The sequence below is a fragment of the Hyperolius riggenbachi genome, chromosome 1 (genome assembly GCF_040937935.1).
Source record: "Hyperolius riggenbachi isolate aHypRig1 chromosome 1, aHypRig1.pri, whole genome shotgun sequence".
Lineage (NCBI taxonomy): Eukaryota > Metazoa > Chordata > Amphibia > Anura > Hyperoliidae > Hyperolius > Hyperolius riggenbachi.
The window spans coordinates 217,538,886-217,562,988 of NC_090646.1; the positions used below are offsets into that span (position 1 = coordinate 217,538,886).

Sequence of the window (24,103 nt, forward strand, 5' to 3'; positions counted from 1 at the left end):
GAGGTGGGCGGAGCCAGTCCCCGGCGGCCGATCGCGTCACGAAAGACGTGATTGCGCCGCCCATGCCCGTAAAAGAACCGCCGCCATTTGTCAATACGGCGGTCCTTGCGGGGTCCACTTCCCGGCCGCCAATTGTCTATACGGCGGTCGGGAAGTGGTTAAGCAATAACTTTTTAGTACTTATGCCATCAAAGTGATACATTTATTGTTTTTATTTCATGGCCTTTGTGCCCACAGATATCAGTATGGGTGACCTCTGTACCCCCTCCCCCAGATATTGGTATTATGTACAGTGAGGGAAAGAAGTATTTGATCCCGTACTGATTTTGCTTGTTTGCCCTCTGACCAAGAAATGACAAGTCTACAATTGTAATGGTAGGTTTATTGTGATTTGAGAGACAGAAAAACAAAATAACCCTCAAAAACCCAGTGCTACAAAGTCAGAGCTTGATGTGCATTGTAATGAGTGAAATAAGTATATGATCCTCTTTCCACCAGAAGGATTTCTGGCTCCCAGGTGTATGCTGGTAATGAGCTGAGTTTAAGAGCACCCTTAGTAAGGCAGAGCTTCTAGTCAAAGCTTCTTACAGGACCTATATAAAAAAAAAATACCTGACCACAGAAGCAATCAATCAGACTTTAAACTAGCCACCATGACCAAGAGCTGTCCAAGGATATCAGGGAAAGATTTTAGACCTGTACAAGGCTGGACTGGGTTATAAGACACCAAGAAGCTTGGTGAGTTTGTCCTACAGCTGGTGCGATAAATTGCAAATGGAAGAAGCATAAAATAATCATCAATCTCTTGTTCTCGGACTAAATGAAAGACTTTAGCTCCTGGACTTTATCTCTAGGAAGCTGGGACCATAATCACCAAGAAAACAATTGGTAACCCACTATGCCATGAAGGACTCAAATCTTGCAGAAACTGCAAGACAGGCCTGCTCAAGACAGCACATGTACAGGCCTGTCTGCACGTTGCCAATGCACATCTAAATGTTCCATCAAAGGGACAGTGGCTGGCGCCATGTACCGTCAAATCTATCAGTCAAATCGTTGAATGAGCATGCTTGTTGCGATACCGATTTTCATCCAATTCAATTATAATAATCGAATCGAATGTCCGACTGGCCGCAAAATCAACAGATATGTATGGCCACCTTAAGCATTGGAAATTTGTATCTCTCGTCCTCCACTTACCCTGCACTTTAGATATTTTAAGGGTGCTATTTTCACTTGCACTTTTTTCATTGGCTAATAGCCTTAGGACTCCCTAACTCATACGTAATGTCTCACAATTGAAACCTTATCATACTAGAATTAACATATGAACATTCCTAACATGTGACCAGACTCCTGCCTAGTGATTGGTGGAATGTCTTACGCAGGGAGGTGGAGACCTACCATCCACAGCCAGGAAATGGACTAACAGATCCCACATGATGCCAAACGAGACATCAAACTGGATAAGTTAATGTTACAATGAGCATGTTATGATGCCTTCTGTATTTTCTGCAGCTACTATAACTCATTTTTCTATTTATAATCACATCAAACAGAATATTCTTCACAAGCATGTACTATGGTATACATTATTTTTATACAGTCCTGTTGGATAGGTAATAATTATGTACATTCATGTCATACTATGGCACATGGGCATAGCAATCACCCCTGAGACCCCTGCCATCCCAGGGAGGGCCAGAGGCCCCTTCTCCCTCTCCCCCAACCCCAAGTGCTGCCAATTAGCAATAAAAACCTCCCATTTGCTCGCAAAAAAACATCCCTGCCATCTCCTCCCACCATGCAGAGTAGCAAGTACCGGAAGCGTCTGTAATTTTATCCTGCTTCACAGCAGAACACTCTCTGCTGCCATTCTCCGGCTCCCAATCATGTACTCTCATGGGGTTCAGGGACAAAGGGGGCCCCATGCTATCATTTTTGCAGGGGGGGGGGGCTATTAAGTCTAGTTACGCCACTGCTGCGGCAGCATGATTTTAGCAAGCTGGACACTTCTAACCTTTCTCACAACTAACCTGTCTGTTCTTTTTACTGGTGCAATATTTGCAAAGAAGTTGCTTAATTCAACCTGCAATATACTGATATCTCCCAGACAACTATTAATCTGTCCTCCAGATGGTTTTATTGCTCTGTCTCTCTGGACTTGGACCTACATCGCTACCAGTCTCTGATGATGACAGAGTTCACTAAAGGATGAGTTCCTTTTAAATAAACATGGCTGCACTGCAATTTTCATATGCTCTCATACATGTGTAGATTCATTCTCAGTTTACTAAATAGGCGTAAAATGATAAAGTATATGAATATTACGAACAAAGCAAAAATCTTTGATCAACCAAAGTCTTTCTTTACATCGGTGTCCTCACTAATTTTTAAAAAAGAGGAGATGGGTTAACTATAGACCCCTTAAAGGGATACTGTAGGGGGGTCGGGGGAAAATGAGCTGAACTTACCCGGGGCTTCTAATGGTCCCCCGCAGACATCCTATGTTGGCGCAGCCACTCCTCAATGCTCCGGCCCCGCCTCCGGTTCACTTCTGGAATTTCTGACTTTAAAGTCAGAAAACCACTGCACCTGCGTTACCATGTCCTCGATCCCGCTGATGTCATCGAGAGCGCACAGCGCAGGTCCAGTATGGTCTGTGTCTGCGCAGTACACTCCTGGTGACATCAGCGGGAGTGAGGACACGGCAACGCAGGCGCAGTGGTTTTCAGACTTTAAAGTCAGAAATTCCAGAAGTGAACCGGAGGCGGGGCCGGAGCATTGAGGAGTGGCTGCGCCAACATAGGATGTCTGCGGGGGACCGTTAGAAGCCCCGGGTAAGTTCAGCTCATTTTCCCCCGACCCCCCTACAGTATCCCTTTAAATTCTGCATATTAAAATATATACACAATACAATAATAGTATAATAACATTTGTAAAGGGCTTTTCTCCCATAGCACTCAAAGTGCATAAATATGTCTCAGATCAATACATACTGTAGTTGCAGGGTGGACTGTGTTACACAGGAAATAGTCAAGTGTTTATAAATGCCAGATTAAACAGGTGGCTTTTCCATTTGGACTTAATAGCTTCCAGGAATGGGGATATCCTGATGGGGTATGGCAGGTTGTTACAAAGTGTAGGGACAGCATGACAGAAGGCTCTGGCTCTAAAGGTTCCGAAGTGGACTCTGGGGTGATCAAGTCCACTTAGTACATTAGTACACTAAGTTTCTAAGTAGGACAATGTTTGTAGTATATTTCCACCTCCACAGAAGTGCCTTTTACAGGCAGGGTCTGATTTAGGCCATGGCCTAGGGCGCCACAGGAGCTAGGGCACCAAAGCAGCAGGCTAAAAAGCTTTCAAATGCTGCAATGCAGGGAGATCAGGCGAGCGCCTGACCGCGGTACTCTGCTACCAGCCGCCTGTGCAGCAGCCACCTTGATCTCTGTGCACGTTTGCATTGTGGCCGGCGGCTGTGGACTTGTCAGCATTGGAGACAGAGGGGAAGAGGAAGCTTCGGCACTGGAGATGAGCTGAGAAATGTCTGCTGTGATGTGAAGGCAAGCTGGCTACCTATACTGAAAGGGGGGGAGTGAGCAAAGGAGGGATTAAGGGAGTCATCTGGCTACCTATACTGGAGGGAAAGGAGGAAGGGGTCATCTGGCAACATATACTGAAGGGGGGGTCATCAGGTTACCTATACTAGAGGGAAGAGTCATCTAGCTACCTATACTGAAGGGGGCGGCCTGGTGGCAGTGGTCTTGGGCGGTAAAGAGTACAAATATGGCCGTTTACAGGAGTGTAATGCTGCCCTACTTGCTCCTGTCCATATGTTGCATTCCTACAACAGCCCATATAACCCCATGGGGTCGGCAGTTTGGTTATTCCCCTGACATTACTTCTGGGCTCAAGGAAAACTGAGAAGGGGGGCTGTTATGAACAGTTTTAAAGGTAATTTAAAATGTGATTAATTCAATTCTTGAAAAAATAAAACAAAACCATGCATGCAATATTTACCTATGAGATCCAGAGCCATACAAACACTACTCTAACCTTTGAGATCCAGAGCCATACGCACACTAATTTAACCTCTAAAATCCAGTCATACACATACTACTTTAACCCATGAGATCCAGAGCAATACACACACTACTCTAACATCTGAGATCCAGAGCAATACACCTACAGTACTACTCTAACCTCTGAGATCTAGAGCCATGCACACCATACGCTAACCTCTGGGATCCAAAGCCATACACACACTACTCTAACCTCTAAGATGTTAAGCCATGCACACACTACTCTAACCTCTGAAATCCGGAGCCATACACACACTACTCTAACCACTAAGATCCAGAGCCATGCACTCACTACTCTAACCGCTGAGATCCAGAGCCATGCACACATTACTCTAACTTCTGAGATCCAGAGCCATGCACGCACTACTCTAACCTCTGAGATCCCTAGCCATGCACACTCTGCTCAAACCTCTGAGATCTAGAGCCATGCACACACTACTCTAACCTCCAAGATCTAGAACTATGCACACACTACCCTAACCTCTGAGATCCAGAGCCATACACATACTACTTTAACCTCTGAGATCCAGAGCCATGTACACACTACTCAAACCTCTAAGATCTAGAGCCATGCACATACTACTCTAACCTCTGAGATCTAAAGCCATGCACTCACTACTCTAACCACTGAGATCCAGAACCATGCACACACTACTCTAACCTCCGAGATCTAGAACTATGCACACACTACCCTAACCTCTGAGATCCAGAGCCATACACATACTACTTTAACCTCTGAGATCCAGAGCCATGTACACACTACTCAAACCTCTGAGATCTAGAGCCATGCACATACTACTCTAACCTCTGAGATCTAAAGCCATGCACTCACTACTCTAACCACTGAGATCCAGAGCCATGCACACACTACTCTAACCACTAAGATCCAGAGCCATGCACTCACTACTCTAACCGCTGAGATCCAGAGCCATGCACACACTACTCTAACTTCTGAGATCCAGAGCCATGCACGCACTACTCTAACCTCTGAGATCCCTAGCCATGCACACTCTGCTCAAACCTCTGAGATCCAGAGCCATGTACACACTACTCAAACCTCTGAAATCTAGAGCCATGCACATACTACTCTAACCTCTGAGATCCAAAGCCATGCACTCACTACTCTAACCACTGAGATCCAAAACCATGCACACACTACTCTAACCTCCGAGATCTAGAACTATGCACACACTACCCTAACCTCTGAGATCCAGAGCCATACACATACTACTTTAACCTCTGAGATCCAGAGCCATGTACACACTACTCAAACCTCTGAGATCTAGAGCCATGCACATACTACTCTAACCTCTGAGATCTAAAGCCATGCACTCACTACTCTAACCACTGAGATCCAGAGCCATGCACACACTACTCTAACCACTAAGATCCAGAGCCATGCACTCACTACTCTAACCGCTGAGATCCAGAGCCATGCACACACTACTCTAACTTCTGAGATCCAGAGCCATGCACGCACTACTCTAACCTCTGAGATCCCTAGCCATGCACACTCTGCTCAAACCTCTGAGATCCAGAGCCATGCACATACTACTCTAACCTCTGAGATCCAAAGCCATGCACTCACTACTCTAACCACTGAGATCCAAAACCATGCACACACTACTCTAACCTCCGAGATCTAGAACTATGCACACACTACCCTAACCTCTGAGATCCAGAGCCATACACATACTACTTTAACCTCTGAGATCTAGAGCCATGCACACCATACGCTAACCTCTGGGATCCAAAGCCATACACACACTACTCTAACCTCTAAGATGTTAAGCCATGCACACACTACTCTAACCTCTGAAATCCGGAGCCATACACACACTACTCTAACCACTAAGATCCAGAGCCATGCACTCACTACTCTAACCGCTGAGATCCAGAGCCATGCACACATTACTCTAACTTCTGAGATCCAGAGCCATGCACGCACTACTCTAACCTCTGAGATCCCTAGCCATGCACACTCTGCTCAAACCTCTGAGATCTAGAGCCATGCACACACTACTCTAACCTCCAAGATCTAGAACTATGCACACACTACCCTAACCTCTGAGATCCAGAGCCATACACATACTACTTTAACCTCTGAGATCCAGAGCCATGTACACACTACTCAAACCTCTAAGATCTAGAGCCATGCACATACTACTCTAACCTCTGAGATCTAAAGCCATGCACTCACTACTCTAACCACTGAGATCCAGAACCATGCACACACTACTCTAACCTCCGAGATCTAGAACTATGCACACACTACCCTAACCTCTGAGATCCAGAGCCATACACATACTACTTTAACCTCTGAGATCCAGAGCCATGTACACACTACTCAAACCTCTGAGATCTAGAGCCATGCACATACTACTCTAACCTCTGAGATCTAAAGCCATGCACTCACTACTCTAACCACTGAGATCCAGAGCCATGCACACACTACTCTAACCACTAAGATCCAGAGCCATGCACTCACTACTCTAACCGCTGAGATCCAGAGCCATGCACACACTACTCTAACTTCTGAGATCCAGAGCCATGCACGCACTACTCTAACCTCTGAGATCCCTAGCCATGCACACTCTGCTCAAACCTCTGAGATCCAGAGCCATGTACACACTACTCAAACCTCTGAAATCTAGAGCCATGCACATACTACTCTAACCTCTGAGATCCAAAGCCATGCACTCACTACTCTAACCACTGAGATCCAAAACCATGCACACACTACTCTAACCTCCGAGATCTAGAACTATGCACACACTACCCTAACCTCTGAGATCCAGAGCCATACACATACTACTTTAACCTCTGAGATCCAGAGCCATGTACACACTACTCAAACCTCTGAGATCTAGAGCCATGCACATACTACTCTAACCTCTGAGATCTAAAGCCATGCACTCACTACTCTAACCACTGAGATCCAGAGCCATGCACACACTACTCTAACCACTAAGATCCAGAGCCATGCACTCACTACTCTAACCGCTGAGATCCAGAGCCATGCACACACTACTCTAACTTCTGAGATCCAGAGCCATGCACGCACTACTCTAACCTCTGAGATCCCTAGCCATGCACACTCTGCTCAAACCTCTGAGATCCAGAGCCATGCACATACTACTCTAACCTCTGAGATCCAAAGCCATGCACTCACTACTCTAACCACTGAGATCCAAAACCATGCACACACTACTCTAACCTCCGAGATCTAGAACTATGCACACACTACCCTAACCTCTGAGATCCAGAGCCATACACATACTACTTTAACCTCTGAGATCTAGAGCCATGCACATACTACTCTAACCTCTGAGATCTAAAGCCATGCACTCACTACTCTAACCACTGAGACCCAGAGCCATGCACACACTACTCTAACCACTAAGATCCAGAGCCATACACATACTACTTTAACCTCTGAGATCCAGAGCCATGTACACACTACTCAAACCTCTGAGATCTAGAGCCATGCACATACTACTCTAACCTCTGAGATCTAAAGCCATGCACTCACTACTCTAACCACTGAGATCCAGAGCCATGCACACACTACTCTAACCTCCGAGATCTAGAACTATGCACACACTACCCTAACCTCTGAGATCCAGAGCCATACACATACTACTTTAACCTCTGAGATCCAGAGCCATGTACACACTACTCAAACCTCTGAGATCTAGAGCCATGCACATACTACTCTAACCTCTGAGATCTAAAGCCATGCACTCACTACTCTAACCACTGAGATCCAGAGCCATGCACACACTACTCTAACCACTAAGATACAGAGCCATGCACTCACTACTCTAACCGCTGAGATCCAGAGCCATGCACACACTACTCTAACTTCTGAGATCCAGAGCCATGCACGCACTACTCTAACCTCTGAGATCCCTAGCCATGCACACTCTGCTCAAACCTCTGAGATCCAGAGCCATGTACACACTACTCAAACCTCTGAAATCTAGAGCCATGCACATACTACTCTAACCTCTGAGATCCAGAGCCATGTACACACTACTCAAACCTCTGAGATCTAGAGCCATGCACATACTACTCTAACCTCTGAGATCTAAAGCCATGCACTCACTACTCTAACCACTGAGATCCAGAGCCATGCACACACTACTCTAACCTCCGAGATCTAGAACTATGCACACACTACCCTAACCTCTGAGATCCAGAGCCATACACATACTACTTTAACCTCTGAGATCCAGAGCCATGTACACACTACTCAAACCTCTGAGATCTAGAGCCATGCACATACTACTCTAACCTCTGAGATCTAAAGCCATGCACTCACTACTCTAACCACTGAGATCCAGAGCCATGCACACACTACTCTAACCACTAAGATACAGAGCCATGCACTCACTACTCTAACCGCTGAGATCCAGAGACATGCACACACTACTCTAACCTCTGAGATCCAGAGACATGCACACACTACTCTAACCTCTGAGATCCAGAGACATACACACACTACCCTTGTTGATGTACCCTGCTGGCCACAGTTAACGTCCAAGGAGTGGGACATTAGGCATGTGAGATACACTTGCAATTTCTTGAGATCTTGTACGTCCATTTATTTAGCAATTTGCACACTGAATTAAAGGTATTGTACCATAGAACTGTACAGAAGTGATGTTTACTTCAGAATTTCCTTCTGCATGCCTCTCCTTTCAGTATTTCACTAATTTCTTCAGACACTGTGAAATGGCTAAAAGTTTTTGCACTTGAAAACTGAGTGTCAAAATGTTTCATTTTTTGCATTTGTCATTCTCTTAAATAGTTATTTTACTTTGTTCTCTGTTTGTTGTCCTTAGTCCAAACTTTGTTCTTTTATCTACTGTGTTGGTCAATCTTTGCTTGGAATAGAAGTGAAAAAGAAAAAACACAGGCACAAACACCAATAGATAAAACTGAGTAATGGAGGCAGCAGACACTAAAATATATACGGTACTTAAAGCATGGGAGTGATACAATCACATAAGTAGTGGTAATGGAGACAAATCCAGGTATCGCCGTGGCCTGTGGCAGATAATAAAGTTACCAGTTAGCATGATACAAGCAGACCGCCAATGATGTCCACGCTCCCTCTGTATTTCCTGTACCATGTCATCACTTCCACTTATGTGTTTCCGGGGTCCCACCCCCTTCCTCAGAGTGTGAGCTCAGGGAGTCTGAAGTGAAAATAAAAACAAAAAACAGATACTCACCTAAGGATAGGGAAGGCTCTGGGTCCTATAGAGCCGTCCCATTCTCCTCACGGTCCCCGTGTTCCAGCTTTCTCCACCACTGCCGAAGCTTCAGAAGTCTTTGGGAGCCCGAGTGCTCCTGAAGATGGGCCGCTTCATACTGCGCATGCGCAAGCACTCTGTCTTGTGCACTTGCATTAAAGAGGAGCTGTTAGGTATAAGGTCTCAGAGAAAATAAACACATATATCAGTAGCTAAAGATTGGCTGTACTTACATTACATATGCATTTCACTGTCCACGTTTGGATTGCACAGAATTTGTATATAGTATATGCAGAGATAGATGCTCCTGACAGCTCATGGCAGGCTCCATGTTTTTCTGTCAAATGTGTCGTCATGTCCTGCCTGCTTCCTGATCACAGATAAGCTGGTACTAAATAACACAGTGTGCAGTGAATATTAATGAGCCATGTGGCTAGGAACAATAGCTGACTCCTGCAGTGTACTCTGCCCGAGATTTATCAGTGCTACACGATTACAAGCTGCTGTAACGTCTCATTAGCAGCCGAGGGGAGAGCCCCAGAATGCTTTGCAGTATGGTATGCGGCTTGCGTCTTCTTAAGAATAACAGACTTGCTGATAAGCACACATCAAAGGTAACTGAGATTTTTATCTTCACTAATTGCTTTTGGGCTTCCTTCTAAACTGTTTAACACAGGAGAATAGAGGTTTAAATTAGCTTCTGCAGCCTGACAGTTACTCTTTAACTCAGTACGGAACTGCCATCATTGGGAACATGCGGGCTCCCGAAGACTTCCAAAGCATCCAGCAGCGGGGGATTTGAACCAGAAATCCAGAGATGGAACGTAGGGACCGTGAGGAGAATGGAAAGCTTCTATAGGACCCAGAGCTTTCCCTCTCCTTAGGTGATTATCTGTTTTTTGTTTTTTTCGCTACAGATTTACTTTAAACAAATAAATACTGCACACCTATACTTGTGCAGCTGCACTGCTGCGCTCGTGCCAGAAGAGCAGTGTGGCCCTGAAGAAGGGTCTGCGCGTCGCAATGGGGGACCAGAGGATGCCATGGAAAGCTTAACCCCCTTGCCGTTACAATTCTGGCGGCAAGGGGGCAGCACAGTACTTGAAAAAAAAATTTTTTTAAATCATGTAGCGAGCCCAGGGCTCGCTACATGATAGCCACTGACAAGCGGCATCCCCCTATCCACTCCAATCGCCTTCGGCGATCAGAGTAAGCAGGAAATCCCGTTCAGAACGGGATTTCCTGCTGGGCTTCCCCGGCCGCCATGGCGACCGGGCGGGATGACGTCATCGACGTCATGGATGTCGGGACGTCACAGGGAATCCCGATCCACCCCTCAGTGCTGCCTAGCACTGATTGGCCAGGCTGCGCAAAGGGTCTGGAGGGGGGGGGGGCGGGCGGCGGGTAGCTGCAATTCGGCGGCGAGCGGCGGCGATCGGAAACTGCACGCAGCTAGCAAAGTGCTAGCTGTGTGCAGTAAAAAAAAATTTTTTAAATTGGACCAGCGGGGCCTGAGAAATCCTCCTACGCAGGTTACCCCGAGCTGAGCTCGGGATAACCGGCAAGGAGGTTAAAGAGACACTGAAGCGGAAAAAAAATGATATAATGAATTGGTTGTGTAATGTGGATAATTACTAGAACATTAGTAGCAAAGAAAATATTCTCATATTTTTATTTTCAGCTATATAGGTTTTTTTTTTTATAACATTGCATCATTCACTAAAATTTACAGTTTACACACTACTCAGCATTCTAAATGATTTTACAGAGCAGGCTAGTGAACTTTCGAACTGTCCTCTGCAGGGAAAAAAACAATACAGTGACTGACACTTGAGATAATAAGCTTCAGAAGACAGAGCTCTCTGCGACTTTGAAAGTCGTGGAGCTCAGTGACTCTTTTGCATAGATAACAACTGGAGTTTCTTAACTCTTCCTGTACTGGAAACAATATTAGACTTATGTCTCTGCTCCTAATGTTTTATTTCTTAGCTGTACTACACATACAAATCATTATATCATAATCTTTTTTTTTAGCTTCAGTGTCTCTTTAAATAGGATCTAGCGGCTTTTGCTCTCCTTAGGTAAGTATTTACTTTTTGATACTGAAAATGCCTCATGTTCTCTTTAAGTAACAAAGCCTATGTTTGGATTAGGTTTTCAACTGCCTACCAGCAAATGAATATTGTATGTCATAAAACACTTATAAACAAATAGCTTTTACAAGTGTAAAACCTAATGTACTTTTTTCTTTAGGCAAGCAGTTCCTCACTGTGTATAAGAAAAGGGGCAAAGTTTAACTCTAACAGGGCGAGTCATTTTGGGAGGAGAGTATTGCTAACAACTTGCTCTTGGAACAGACTTTAGACAGCCACATCACATGGAGATCGGATTCTAGATAATGAAAGAAAATAAATTGGACTGAGCTCTCCAGCCGGGCATCTTAGGTTGACCAGTCTGTGCTACCTTACATTTCACCACACAGCGGACATCATGGCATTCAATGGGGGCTGGAAAGTTGACAGAAGCGACAACTATGACACATTTATGGAAGTTATGGGTATGTTTACTTGCATTTGTACACTACTTCTAGGCTTTCACTCTAAATTTAAAATTGTCACTGTGATGCCATCCAAGCTGGTCAACATGATCAGATGTAACTGAATTTGTACATGTCTCAAAGCAGACCTTGATTTAACAGTTTTAAATAATTTGTTACTCGGTAACAGAGATGAATAGTGCGGTTTCACATGTCATGGAATTGATTGTGGAGTGTCATGTGTTTGTTGGCAGTCTACTCTCCTAACAAAGAATTCCTCTTTCTCCTGCAGGTGTGAATATAATGAAACGTAAGCTAGCTGCACATGACAACCTAAAGATCACAATCGAACAAGATGGGAACAACTTCACTGTAAAGGAATCCAGCACTTTCAGGAGCATTGAAATCAAGTTTACCCTTGGAGTCACATTTGACTATTCCCTTGCAGATGGGACAGAACTGACTGTAAGTTTGATAAAGCTGTTGCACAATGTATTGTTTGTGAATATGGTATGCAGAACAAGGTAGTTAGGTAAAGCGATTGGACAGAACTGTCTGTAAGTTGATAAAGTTGCTGCACAATGTTTTTTTTACCTATGGTAAGGTAGTCAGCTCTAGTGTTTTAGAAGTTGTGAGAAATCACCATATGGGCTCTTATTCCATTCACTTGTTTTCTCCCAGGAGATCATTTTTCATCTTCTGTTTAAAATAACTCTTCAGCACCAGTAGGTTAAAGTGTACCTGAGCCAAAGCAAAATTAGATATTTACCTTATTACAGGAAAGCCTCAGGATCCTATTGAGGCTTCCCTCAGGGCTGTAATGTGAAGTAGCTGTGCAAACGCACCCATGCAGGCTTATTAAGCCGGAGGCGCTTATACAAGCATACGCAAGTGCAGCCGTACTCAAGCGGCTACTGCATTCCCGTGTAATAAGAGAGGAGTGTGTGTGCCCGGATGTGGAGGGGGGCCATGCCAACTAAGGAGGAACATCAGAGCACAGACTCAATAGAATCCTAAAGTTTCCCTCTGTTTAGGTAAATATCTCTTTTTGAACCCCGAGCTTCTGGTTGGGTTTGCTTTAAAAGTACTATCAAAATTATTTTAAGCATTTTCTTGCTAGCTGGTGGTTTAAAAGTCATTTTTGGTCAAACTGTAAAACTATCACATAGGAGAAACCTCAAGAGAAAAGGTCAATTGCACATGGGCTTTGTTTCTTTTGCAGAGAAAACATTTTATTGGGTATCATATATATAAAAGGAATTTCTCATTTTCTCTGGGGAGAAAAGAACAATTAACCTGCTGCCATAAATACTCTCTATTAGGGCTTTTTTACACTACATGCGATTCCGATTTCTGTGATTTTATACGTGATTCCGATTTTTGATGCAATAAAAAAAAGTCCCGCATGCTCAGTTTTTTTGAAAATCGCGAATCAGAATTGTGATTTGCAGTGTAAAAGAAGCCTTACAGATGCAAATCTTTGTGACCAAAGTTGCAGGCTTGTTTTTTCTATTGTCTCTATCTGTCATCTACCACAAGAGATGGGCATTGCATGACTATCAAGTCAAGTGCCAGGTTAATATTTGAAAAAAGCTTCAGTAATGTTGTTGGAAGCCGCTCATTGCAAAATGAGAGCAGAATTCAACAGATTTCCTATAGCCAAGCAGCTCCATTTATAAATCTCTGCCCTGTCTGCCTGCTATGGCCCACATGCATTAAAGTAAGTGTCCAAGCAAAAAAAAAAAAAGATCCACTTACCTGGGGCTTCCTCCAGCCCGTGGCAGCCGTTCTGTGCCCTCGCCGCAGCTCCGGAATCTTCTCCACTGCAGAACCCGACCTCGCCAGGTCGGCATCTTCTGCGCTCCACCGCACATGGTCTGGCCGACATCATCTGGTCTGTACTGCGCAGGCACAGTAGCTCTGCGCCTGCGCAGTACAGACTTGATGACGTCGGCGGGACCGCGTGACCGGCGCCGTGGAGCGCGGAAGACGCCGACCTGGAAGCCGACCTGGCGAGGTCAGCTTCTGCAGCGAAGAACACCGGGAGCCACCGGAGCTGCAGCGAGGGCACAGGACTGCTGCCAGGGGCTGGAGGAAGCCCTAGGTAAGTGGATTTTGATTTTATTATTTGCTTGGATGTTTCCTTTAAGGCCAAGCTGCAAGGCCGCACAAGACACCACACAAGTTATTCCCCCCCCCCTTTTCTCCCCACCAACAGAGCTTTCTGTTGGTGGGGTCTGATCGCCCCCCAGTTGTTTATTTTATTTTTTTTTACAAATATTTATTCTCATTTTTTTTTAAATAAATAAAAACATTTTTTTTTGCAAGTTTAAAAGTGGCATTAAGGTAATGACACATAAACATGCAGTCAGGGTGGTAACTAGAAATCACCGGGCCCCACTGCAAAAGTTTGGATGGGGCCCCCCCCTTCAGGTATCCAATTAGGTGCCCAGGGGATGCAGCACATGAGGTGGGAGCAATGCAAGCATACAGCAGCGAGGAGGGGGGCCCCCTCCCCCCCTCCCTCACCTTTAGCTCCCCGTCAGCGCTTCCTCCTCTACTCTAGCAATGTACAGCAGCAGCGGGCATAGAAAAGAGAACGCAGACACTTACGTCTGCGTTCCACTCACTGGAGGTTCTGCTTCTATCAGTGCCTGAGCTCCTGAAAAAACGGAAGTAGCTTCAGGCACTGATAGAAGCAGAACCTCCAGTGAGTGGAATGCAGAAGTACCGTAAGTGTCTGCATTCTCTTTTCTATGCCCACTGCTGCTGCCCATTGCTAGAGTAGAGGAGGAAGCTCTGCCGGGGGATCTGAAGGTGAGGGGGGGGGACGGGGCCCCCTCTCCCCGCCGATGTGTGCTTGCATTGCTCCCCTCTCATGCGCTGCGTCCCCTCCTTTCCCCCAAAATGGCCCTGGGCTGGCACCAGGGTGGCCCCGGGCCCCCCTGCGGGTGTAGGGGCTGCAGCCCCGAATGTTACGCCCCTGCATGCAGTTAATTAATACTTACTAAAAAGTTCCTATTGTGTTGCTAAATAACCCTAACAAAACTGCAGATTATGGAGGAATAATCAAATAGATGAAAACATAAAAAACAACTTTCATATTGCTTAAAGGACAACTGTAACAAGAGGGATATGGAGGCTGCCATATTTATTTCCTTTTAATCAATCCCAGTTACCAAGCAGTCCTGCTGATCTATTTGGCTGCAGTAGTGTCTGAATAACACCAGAAACAAGCATGCAGCTAATCTGACAATAATGTCAGCAACACCTGATTTGCTGTAAAGCATACAGGTGTCTGTGGCTAGAAGTATTAGAGGCAGAGGATTGGCAGGAGAGGAGAGCCAGGCAATTGGTATTGCTCAAAAGGAAATAAATATGACAGCCTCCATATCCCTCTTATACAGTTGTCCTTTAAATTCCAAATCATTATGGTCTATATAGTACACTCATGAGTACAGCTAAATATTCAGCAGTACAAAGATTAATGAACTGCAATAACTCATAATAAAAAAAGGGCTAGACTTTAGAGTCAGAAAAAATACTAACAATAAAGCAATTAGCTTGATTTATACCAATTTCAGAATGATTAATCCTCATATGACATATGTACTTGTAATGACCCTTAAGGCCCATACACACGTCGGATTTCCGTGAACGACGGGTTGTTTGAACGTTCAGTCGTTCGCCTGCTAAATCGGGCGTGTGTACAGACTGTCGTTCGCTTGATAAGAGTGAGTTTGAGCGATCCGCCGGGCGGATCGCTCAAACTCACTCTTATCAAGCGAACGACAGTCTGTACACACGCCCGATTCAGCGGGCAAACGACTGAACGACGGGACGTTCAAACGACCCGCCGTTCACGGAAATCCGACGTGTGTATGGGCCTTAAGTGTAATGATTTCTCTCTCTTCCATCCTCTTAGGGCTCCTGGGCTATGGAGGGAGATAAGCTTGTAGGGACATTTAAGAGAAAGGACAATGGAAAAGAACTGAAGACACACAGAGTAATAGTAAACGATGAGCTTGTACAGGTGAGTCTTACTTCTTCAGCTGTGAATTTTTTTGTATCACAATGCATTCTCTATTCCAATATATTACCTCGAAAAGGAATCTTGGGCTATGTTCACAAATATGCAGTAAGATTTTGCACAGGCAGCGCACTGCAACTTCACCGGTAATCAAGCAAGTCATTATTATTATTGATTTATAAAGTTCCAACATATTCCGTGGCGCTGCACAAAGTAAGAAAACAACAAGGGGTACATAATGATAAAGACAATGATATACCAATGTATATGTAATGTAAACGCACATTCCACTAATAGCGCAATCTGCATAGCGTGCATTATAGTAGCAACATGTGTGTTGCATGCATATTGGCAGTTGGGCTATGTACGCAACGTGCACTAGATCATTTACTAAAGTACCATGCACCATGTGAATGGCAGTCTTGTGAATGTGCCCCACTGTTCCATTTAACAGCTGCTCTGAGGAACTGCTCAAATTGTGACCCAGTGTTCGTTGTATAGCTGGATCAGATATGCTCAATGAGATGCAGAAAAATTCTACAGTAGAGTCCCGGTTATCCAGAACTCTTCTAACCAGCAGTCTCAACCAACCAGGACAAATTGCCTGCAGTACTCACAGTGGCCAACTTCTTAAGCTGTTTGTAGGCTCTGCTGTACTTGAAGACGGGGTTCCAAGGCTCCCACAATTTAATATACTTTCAATTACTGTTATTTTAACATTTAATACAGAGTTCATGGTATGTACAGTATATAGAGTGGTGTATACTGCTGTATTAGCTGGACCTATTTTTAACATTGAGTCTAAAGCAACCAGTAAGCACACGTATACGGCATCAGCTGATCCCCATAGGTACCGGATAACTGAGACTCTGCTGTACTAGCATTCAAATGTCATGCATATTGTATGCAGCCTGAACTTGTACCGATCAAAACAGACAGGAAGTTATTATGATTGGTCCAGTATCGAGCTGCATACAATTTACATGACATTTGAATGCACCATATAAGGCAAGACTTCAGCAGAAGTTGTTCAATATTAATAGTGCCACTTCCACCACTAGCGTTGTACTGCTTGATGTAGGACACTGTTATGAGAACCTTGCCCAGTAATGCTGCAGCCCAAGGCCCATAACGAACCCATCCCCCCAATTGTTGTTGTGTTTCTTGTTTTTTTTCCCCCCAATATTTTGATGAAATATTAGGCCATATGTACTAAATATTGGAAAAGTTGCCATGCACAGGTATCGCACAGCTTTTTACCATAACTTACACCGACTACGTATCGGGCTGTACAATTCATAATGCTGCCCTAGCAATGCACACGTTGCCTAGGTAACATGGCTTGTGCTAACTGAGCAATGTGTGCTACAAAGTCAGTGGTAATGCACAGCAATGTTACCCATATTTAATGAATATGGAGTATTGATAGAGAAGTACAACATTTTCAAAGAATTTCATTAAATTTTATGTTTTTAAAAGTTTTTTATGAACTGGGGGACTTTTTTTTTATATATTTGTTTCTCTTTTTTTTTTTTTTCAAAGACTACACATATGCAAAGTGGCTAGACATCAAGAAATGGATTTAGTGTATGAGAGAACAGTTAGGCCTCTTTCACATTACAACGCGTGCAGGAGCCGTTCTCCTGCACGCGTTGATAGCCTGCGGTGTGTCGTCTGGAATCTGCGGTGCGACACTGAGTAGCGGCGGTAGTAATTAATTAACCCGACGGGGAAACGCCGATTCCCGATGTTAAAATGCTCCCGAGTGCGTCATACTGCAACGCATCGAAATGCAGCGTGTGAAAGGTAAAATAAAAATCTATGGACTTTCATTTTATCTTGGTCAACGCAAAGTTTTGACTTGAAACGCTTAAAAAGGGCTGTAGTGTGAAAGAGCCCTTAGGGTTAGGTGATCATCAGGGGAGTTGAGTAAACAGTAACACCACTCTACTCAACGGGGTATCGGGCACCCAAAAAATTCACCATATCCATACACACTGCTACTCTTCAGTCACTGTATGGGCGCGTACACACATCCAATTCTGCAATCATGAGGCAATGGCTAGAAGCAGGGCCACCATCAGAAATTTTGGGGCCCCTCATACATCATCAGGCGTGGCCCCCCTAGGCCCACCCACTGGTTGCTGTTCCCGCCCACTAGCCACCCCACCCCCATGTCCGTGCGTGAAGTGCACTGCGGCAAAAAATGTGCATGGTTTGGAGACTGAATAAAGTGGCATGTTGTAGGTGGAGCCAAATACTAACAAAATACAGGTAGTCCCTGGTTAACCAATAAGATAGGGACTTGTAGGTCTGTTCTTATACTTTATCTGTTCTCTTTTGTGCCTCTCTTTTTCCCTGTGCCTCTTTTGTCCTCCTTTGTGTCACCTCAGTTTGTGCCTCTTTTGAGTCCCTCTGTGTGACCTCATGTTCCCATCTCATCTCTTTTCTCCCTGTGCGTCTTTAGTCCACCTCTGTTTCCCCTGTGCCTCTTTTATCCCCCTGTGTTACCTCTTGTCCCCTTCTGTCTCAGCTCGTAACCCTGCCCTAGTCAGGTATAGGTGCCCCCAGTATAGGTATCCAGGCATGGGTGCCCCCAGTATAGGTAGAGAGGTATAGGTTCCCCCAGTATAAGTAGCCAGCTAGAGGTGGTGCCCCAGTATAGGTAGCCTGGTGTAGATGCCCCCAGTATAGGTAGCCTGGTATAGTTGGTGCCCCAGTATAGGCCAGCAAGATACAGGTGCTCGCAGTATAGGTATTCAACTATAGGTGATGCCCCGGTATAGGTAGCCTGGTATAGTTGCCCCCAGTATAGGTAGCATGGTATGGGTGGTGCACCAGTGTAGGTTAGCCAGGTACAGGTGCCCCCAGTATAGGTAGCAAGCTATAGGCACCCCAGTATAGGTAGCCAGGTATAGGTGGTGCCCCAGTATAGGTAGCTAGGAAAAGGTGGTTCCAGCCCCAGTATAGGTAGCCAGATATAGGTGGTGGCCCAGTGTAGGTAACCTGTAGCCGGATATAGGTGGTGCCCCAGTATAGAAAGTCCGCTGTAGTGGACTCACTCATCTGCTCCCCACGTTCAAGCGCTGATGTCACTCTTCTCTCAGTGCTGGAATGCAGTGTGCTGGTTAGTGAGCCACAGGCCCGCAGCAAGCACATGCGGCCCTTCCAATGGTTTGGGGAGGGGGAGGGTCAGGGCCCCTAGAAGCCCTGGGCCCCTCACTGCAGAGTCAGTTGTCGTCCCCCCCCCCCCCCCCCCCCCGATGGCTGCCCTGGCTAGAAGTACAGATTGTCCTGTGCTGGGCAACAGTGCTAGAGAGTTGATAACTGTAAGTGGATAGCAGTGTGAGATCCAAGGATCAGGAAATCTATCAGCTGTCAGGATATTTACTACTCTTCACCTCTACAATTTTTTAAAGTGCCCAGTGGCCTTTAAGCTTGATTAGTATTTAAAGTGAACCTTAAACGAGAGGGAAAAAAAGTTTCACTTTCCTGGGGCTTCCACCAGCCCCTTGGAGACGTCCTGTGCCCGTGCCATCTCTGAACAATCCTCTGGCGCACAGCCAGCCCAGAAAGTTTCTTTTTGGCAACTGGCCAGTTGCCGGGCCAGTACACCTTCGCGGCCCTAAATTGCACTTTTGTCGCTGTGACCATCCGGCGCATGCACAGTATGCCTGCGCATGCGCAGGACGGCTATGGCGATGGGAGCTCAATCGAGAGACGTTCGAGGCCAGGCCAAAAACTAGCTGACTGCGAGGGGTCGGATGATCGTTCAGATACGGCGCGGGCACGGGATGTCTCCGGGGGGCTGGTGGAAGCACCAGGTAAGTGAGACTTTTTTCCCCTCACAGTTAAGGTACACTTTAAGCTTAATCAGTATTTGGTCAATCAAAAAATGACAGAGCCTGGGCTGAATGCTTATAGCAAATTAGAAATTCCTCTCTGCTCTAAAAGATAAGCAACAGTATAATAACCTTTAAAGAAAAAACATTTCTTTGTTACAGTTGATACAAATCTTGCAATAAATCTGCAGCGTGTCTACTTCCTGCTTTCATGGTTAACATCCTGCTTTTAAAAATTAGCTGCTCTGCTGAGGCAGCCAGCTGACATTGTTGAGAGATCAAATTACAGTTGTAACTATTCAGAAATGAGGGGGAATTAGATAGGTCAGTGATGGCTAACCTTGGCACTCCAGCTGTAGAGGAACTACAAGTCCCATGAGGCACTACAATACTCTACTAGCTGTAAGCATAACTTGGGGAGGCAAAGGCATGATGGGATTTGTAGTTTTGTCACAGCTGGAGTGCCAAGGTTAGCCATCACTGAGATAGGTTAAACTCTCTAAATAGATTCAGAGTGCATTTCTTCACGGCATAGATGACACTCCGCCCCCCTCCTCAGCAGTGCAGTTGTGGCCACGTTTCCAAAGCCTGCTAAAAGCTCTTTGGAAATCTCTGCTTGTGTTGCCATGGCCCACCCCCAGATCAGCAGCCACCAATTAGGCAGTGGCTGATGAGCTGGGGGCAGGCCACGGTAACGCAGATAGGGGTGGCCAGAGCTTCGCCAGGGCCCATCCTCCAAGGAGGGGGGGGCGAAGTGATCACCTTCCTGCAGGGATGACGCCAGAACAGGTAAGTGTTTAACTTTGCGACCCCCCCACCCCCATTAAGAAAGAACCTGTCGTGGCTGGCTCTGTCATTTTTAAAAAGTCTGTATCAAAATTGCTACATGGGAATGCCAGCCTGCTTTAAACACTTGATCACTGCCAAGAATGTAAAAAGTAAAGACAATCTAAAGGTGGCGCAACACGATACAATAAAATGATCCAATTTTACAGTAATTCGCTAAAAACGATCGGATCTCCCAAACAAATCGAAAGGTTTCTTTTCATTCAACTGAAAAATCCGATCGGATTTCCCATTTTTTTAGATTTTTATTGATCCGGAATGCCAGATATTTTTTTTCAATCTTTCTAAAGATTGTATGGTGTATGTTAGATTGTCAATTTATTAATATACACAACCTAGCAATTTTGTCAGAGTTTCCAATCATTGTTATCATAATTGGGGAAAAATTGAACATACGTGTGCGGTACATTGTTCATATTTTTGAAATGTTACAATCAGTCAGAAAAATTGATTGCAATTCTTAAATTGAACAGATATTTAAAAAATTGTATGGTGTGTGGCCACCTTAAGGTGTGTACATAGTTTACAGTTAAATTTCTGAAATCTATTTTTCAGACAAATATGATGTACACAGTACAGTCATCCTTGTGTGCCATCGCATTCTAGCCATTTGGTACAGATCATACATACCTTAAATATGTTAACCGTTACAGCTCAGGCATTTAAATCCATTTTTCATTTGGTCTTTTTCAGACATACCTCTATGAAGGAACTGAAGCAAAGAGAATTTTTAAGAGAATTGCATAAAAATAAAAGAATTCCCTGTGACAAGTTACTGATGTTCCAGCTGCATTACAACTGAACAGTAATACACACAACCAACAAAAGCAAACGCCTATTCACAACTGTACATAGCAGATACTGTAGTTTATCTAAGACTCATATTATTGTTTTTCATTTTGTCAATAAAACACTTGTTCAGTGCTGCTTATCATGTGAGTTTCAGCATCTTTATTATGGTAGTAATTATTTCATCTAGCTCAATAGAAATCTTGCAACATATTAAACAGTCAGTGAGTGGGCACGTATATGCAAATTGGGCGCTGGGGAAATAGCCACTAGTAGAATATTGGTAATTAATACTGATATTTTACTATCACTAAACTTAACCCTATTCTCATACAGAGCCCTTACTCTACCGATGCCTAATCCTAACCTACCCCACCCCACCCCACGATGCCTAATCATAATTGTCCCTCCCCCCCTCCCCTTGTGCAAACCTGTTAAGCGCTAGTAATGGTAAAATTTCTGTGCGCATCCAGTGCATGGCCCCTTTACCACAGTTTATTGCATCAGTCCCCATATGTAAGGCACTTGAAAGTGCCCCTGTGGTGAATTTGAGTTATAAGCTCTGAATATGGAAATGTACATGATCAGATCATGATCTATTCAGACCTTACCATCAGTGAAAGCTGTATGGCAATGTTTGTGTTCTAGAGCTACACCCAGGAGAAACATATGCAACTGTTACTGTTGCTAGGAGTATCAGAAGGAAGTCATGCAGTGTTGGGAAGAACTCCCACCATTTAACATTTCAGATCCCCCCTATCTGACCATGAATTTATTGTTTGGCTTCGATGACCAGCATGCCTCCCAACTTTTTGAGATAAGAAAAAGGGACACACCCCTCATAACGCCCCCGACAAACCCCTAGTCACGCATACCATAGCAACTTAGTTATAAGTAAAATATATTATTTTATAATTCAAACCACACTGGTCCTTTATATCCTAGTTCATTTTTCTTCATATTAACACATAAAAATAAGAAATATATCAATTTAAAGGATAAGTTTAGAGTCAATTAAACACATTTCCAGTAGAAAAATACATATATTTACCTAGATCAGTACATCAGTCCTGAAAGAGGAACAAATGAGGAAGAAAGAGGGATGGAGGGATTGGGTCACCAAAGAGGGACAGTCCTTCCAAAAGAGGGACAATTAGGAGCTATGGACAGGTATATGTTTTAGATTTGATTTTATCTGTATAAAATGAAGCAGTGTGTGCACTTGTACTTAGCTTTACGACCAAGTCTAAATAATTGATAGAACCGTTATAGTGCAAATATCAAATCTAATTTAACATTAGCTATAGTAACATTACTACTCAAATATAGTAGATGTAAAAATGGGGTACAGGTCTACAACCTAATATTATCCAAGTGAAAAAGACACAAAGACAAAGAGGACTCCGATAATGATTTGTAAAAGTAATACAAACATCCGCTATGCTGATTAGAACATTCTTTATTTAAACAACCTGATTCCAAACTAAAAACAATGTCCTGTAAAGCCAGAAGATGGCGCTAAATCACTTGAATATGCATGATCTGGTAATATCATAATACTCTCAGAAATAATGGCACAATTACAGTATATATAATGTGCAACTAAATCTGAATGTGTTACCAAGAAGTGACCAATAAGTGTATGGCCCTGTACCAAAAAACATTAAAAAATTTCTGTGTCAATAATATACAAACGATCTTAAAGTGAACCATAGATGAACGACATCTCAGGTCATATACTTACCTGTGGCTTCCTTAACCCCCTCCCCGAGTGAACAGGCTATTTTTTACAATTAAGTGCTCTGCAGCTTTAAGTTTTTGCTGCAGAGCCATACAATGAATCCTCCTCCCCCCCCCCCCCCCCCTTTTCTGCTGGTGGGCTCTGATCACTGCTGGCAGTGTTTTGTTTTACATAGTTACATAGTTATTTTGGTTGAAAAAAGACATGTTGGGTTTTTTTTCCATAAAAAAATTGCTATTTTTTTATTTACAGTATTTATTTTCCCCTCCTCACTCCCTCCCTCCCCCCGCCAGCCAATCAGGGCCATCCTCTCTCATAGGCATTAGCCTATGAGAGGGGATCGCGATTGGAGCCTCTCCACGGGACAGCCGAGTGATACGGCTGTCCCCAGTACAGTGCTGCTTTAGATCGCAACGCTGTACAATGTAAATAGATGCGTTTTCTCTGTCTAACAGTCTCCTAGCGGCGATCGCCACAGGTAGACTCAAGCGGGGATGCGTGCGCATCGGCGCGCAATCCCCTGTAAAACCCCGCCCCAGGACTTGACCCCTTTCGGTGTTAGGTGGTCCTGGGGCTGTCACCTTCCCAACACCTATCGGCGTTAAGCAGTTGGGAAGGGGATAAGGCCCCTTGGTTCCTTGCCATCTCCACGGGTGGCTGCTGTCCCCCGCAGTACGGCCCAATCGCCTGGCCGAGTCGCGCACGTGCAGCCCGGCAATGTACGCTCCCCGCCGTGTTCTGCGCCTGCGCAAGCATGGAATGTTCCTAGTCTCAGGAGTGCGCGCAGTCGGGCCGTGCATGCGCGACAAAGCACAACTCGACCAGGCTACCAGGCTGTACTTCGGGAGACAGGAGCCACCCTTGTAGATGGCGAGGGACCAAGTGGGCTCAAGGGGGCTTAAGGAAGCCCCAGGTAAGTATGGTACCTGAGATGTCTTTCATCTCAGGTACACTTTAAGTCAAGTAAGCTTAA

General features: G+C 44.8%; 1 protein-coding gene and 1 long non-coding RNA gene across 3 annotated transcripts in view; one reads left to right on the forward strand and one right to left on the reverse strand.

Moving 5' to 3' along the window:
- FABP2 (fatty acid binding protein 2) overlaps positions 1–21,508 on the forward strand; it is a 48,014-nt gene extending 26,506 nt beyond the window's left edge. The window contains exons 1-4 of one of the 2 annotated variants that reach the window (XM_068270359.1): positions 11,613–11,903; positions 12,175–12,347; positions 15,808–15,915; positions 21,294–21,508. In XM_068270359.1, the coding sequence (XP_068126460.1) occupies positions 11,837–11,903; positions 12,175–12,347; positions 15,808–15,915; positions 21,294–21,347 (402 nt within the window). In that variant the 5' untranslated portion in view covers positions 11,613–11,836 and the 3' untranslated portion in view covers positions 21,348–21,508. Of the gene's footprint in view, positions 1–11,612; positions 11,904–12,174; positions 12,348–15,807; positions 15,916–21,293 lie in introns of those variants that run through there. The other variant, XM_068270366.1, reaches the window with a different exon arrangement.
- Positions 9,074–24,103, reverse strand: part of LOC137547136 (uncharacterized) — a 61,779-nt gene continuing 46,749 nt past the window's right edge. The window contains exons 2-3 of the long non-coding RNA XR_011026500.1: positions 21,231–21,312; positions 9,074–9,137 (exon numbers count right to left, since the gene is read on the reverse strand). This is a non-coding gene — a long non-coding RNA (uncharacterized lncRNA). The remainder of the gene's footprint in view (positions 9,138–21,230; positions 21,313–24,103) is intronic.